The sequence below is a fragment of the Belonocnema kinseyi genome, chromosome 2, assembly GCF_010883055.1.
Source record: "Belonocnema kinseyi isolate 2016_QV_RU_SX_M_011 chromosome 2, B_treatae_v1, whole genome shotgun sequence".
Taxonomy (NCBI): domain Eukaryota; kingdom Metazoa; phylum Arthropoda; class Insecta; order Hymenoptera; family Cynipidae; genus Belonocnema; species Belonocnema kinseyi.
The window spans coordinates 112783448-112784824 of record NC_046658.1 but is presented as its reverse complement, the minus strand read 5'-3'; the positions used below and the strand labels follow the sequence as shown (position 1 = coordinate 112784824).

General features: G+C 25.3%; 1 protein-coding gene across 1 annotated transcript in view; it reads left to right on the top strand.

Annotated features, from left to right (window-relative positions):
* Positions 1-730, top strand: part of LOC117183097 — a 5851-nt gene extending 5121 nt beyond the window's left edge. Inside the window, exon 3 of the mRNA XM_033376262.1 lies at positions 497-730. Coding sequence (XP_033232153.1) covers positions 497-669 — 173 coding nt within the window. The 3' untranslated portion in view covers positions 670-730. The remainder of the gene's footprint in view (positions 1-496) is intronic.
* Positions 731-1377: the final 647 nt, after the last annotated feature.

Sequence of the window (1377 nt, the reverse complement as noted above, 5' to 3'; positions counted from 1 at the left end):
ATAAATAATATATAATAATAAATAAAATAAAATAAATAAATAATTTCAAAAGGTTTCAAAAAATTTGAGAAGATTTCAAAAGATTTTAATACTATCAAACGAAAACAAAAGATTTCACAGAAAAAGTTAAAGAAAGCTTTCAAAGTAATTTACAAAGATTTTTAATATTTCAAATATTTTACAAAAGTTTTTTAAAATCCTAAAATATTTCACAGAAATTTTAGGTTCTTCAAAATATTTTAAAGAATTCACAAAGATTTCAAGGATTTCGAAGGCGACTTATGTTCGCAAAAAATTAAGAATTAGTTTATTTATGGTTCTGCCTTCTTTAGAAATTGTTAACCAATAAAAAATGAAAAAAAACTGGAAAAACTTGTCTTCTTGACCTGGAAAAGACGTTGAATTTCGTTTCTAAGAATCGCTGGACATCCTGAATTAAATCAAAAGATGATCATAAATAAGAAGTAATTGATATTGACTAGTTAAATCTTTTTAGGAAATATCGCACTTCACATATTTTCTAAGAAAACCAGGCAAATTTTTGATTTGGAAAGTTTATGGGCAGTCGGTGCAAAGTACGATGACCACGTGAATAGGCGAGATCCACAATCGGAAGTATTCGAAAAATATGATGCTTTCTTGAAAGGATTACAACCAGCCGATGGTTAAATTGTAAATAAGTTTTACTAGATAAGTTAGATTAATGTGAATAAAATATTTTGTAAGCATATCTCTTTCCTTATTAGCAAATTCTTCTAAGTAGAAATTAAAAGAAAACTGGTGGAGTTTATTTTAAATGTCGGATGAAACTTTCCATCTTGGCTTATAAATAGTTTCATATAATAATTTTAAACATTTTTTGGATAAATAAACCTACTGAAACGAAGTTTGATAATTTGAAGTGATTCCAAAGGATTTGAGAAATTTGTGGGTATTTTTGAAAATTGCAAGGAATTTTTCAAAATGTTTCAGGGATTTCATATGATTATAAATTTCTAACGGTATTTTAAAAAATGTCAAGGAATTTATAAGAGCTTTAAAAAGTTTCAAAGGATTTAAAATGAATTTTATGATTTGAAGGTATTTTTTAAATGTCAAAGAATTTTTCAAAAGTTTCAATGAGATTCAAAATATTTGAAATAGTGTAGTGTTTAAAAAAGTATCAACAAATTTTCAAGAGCTTTAAGAGATTCGAAGGATTCCAAAAGATTTGATTTCAAAGGATTAGAAATATTTTAAGGTATTTTAAAAGATCCAAGGAATTTTTAGTATAATTCGCTAATTTGCAGAAATTCTAAAGAATTCTAAAGATTTCAGATTTGTTTTAAAGTTTCGGAGAAATCTTCAGGAGCTTTCAAAAGTTTTAGAGAATTTCAA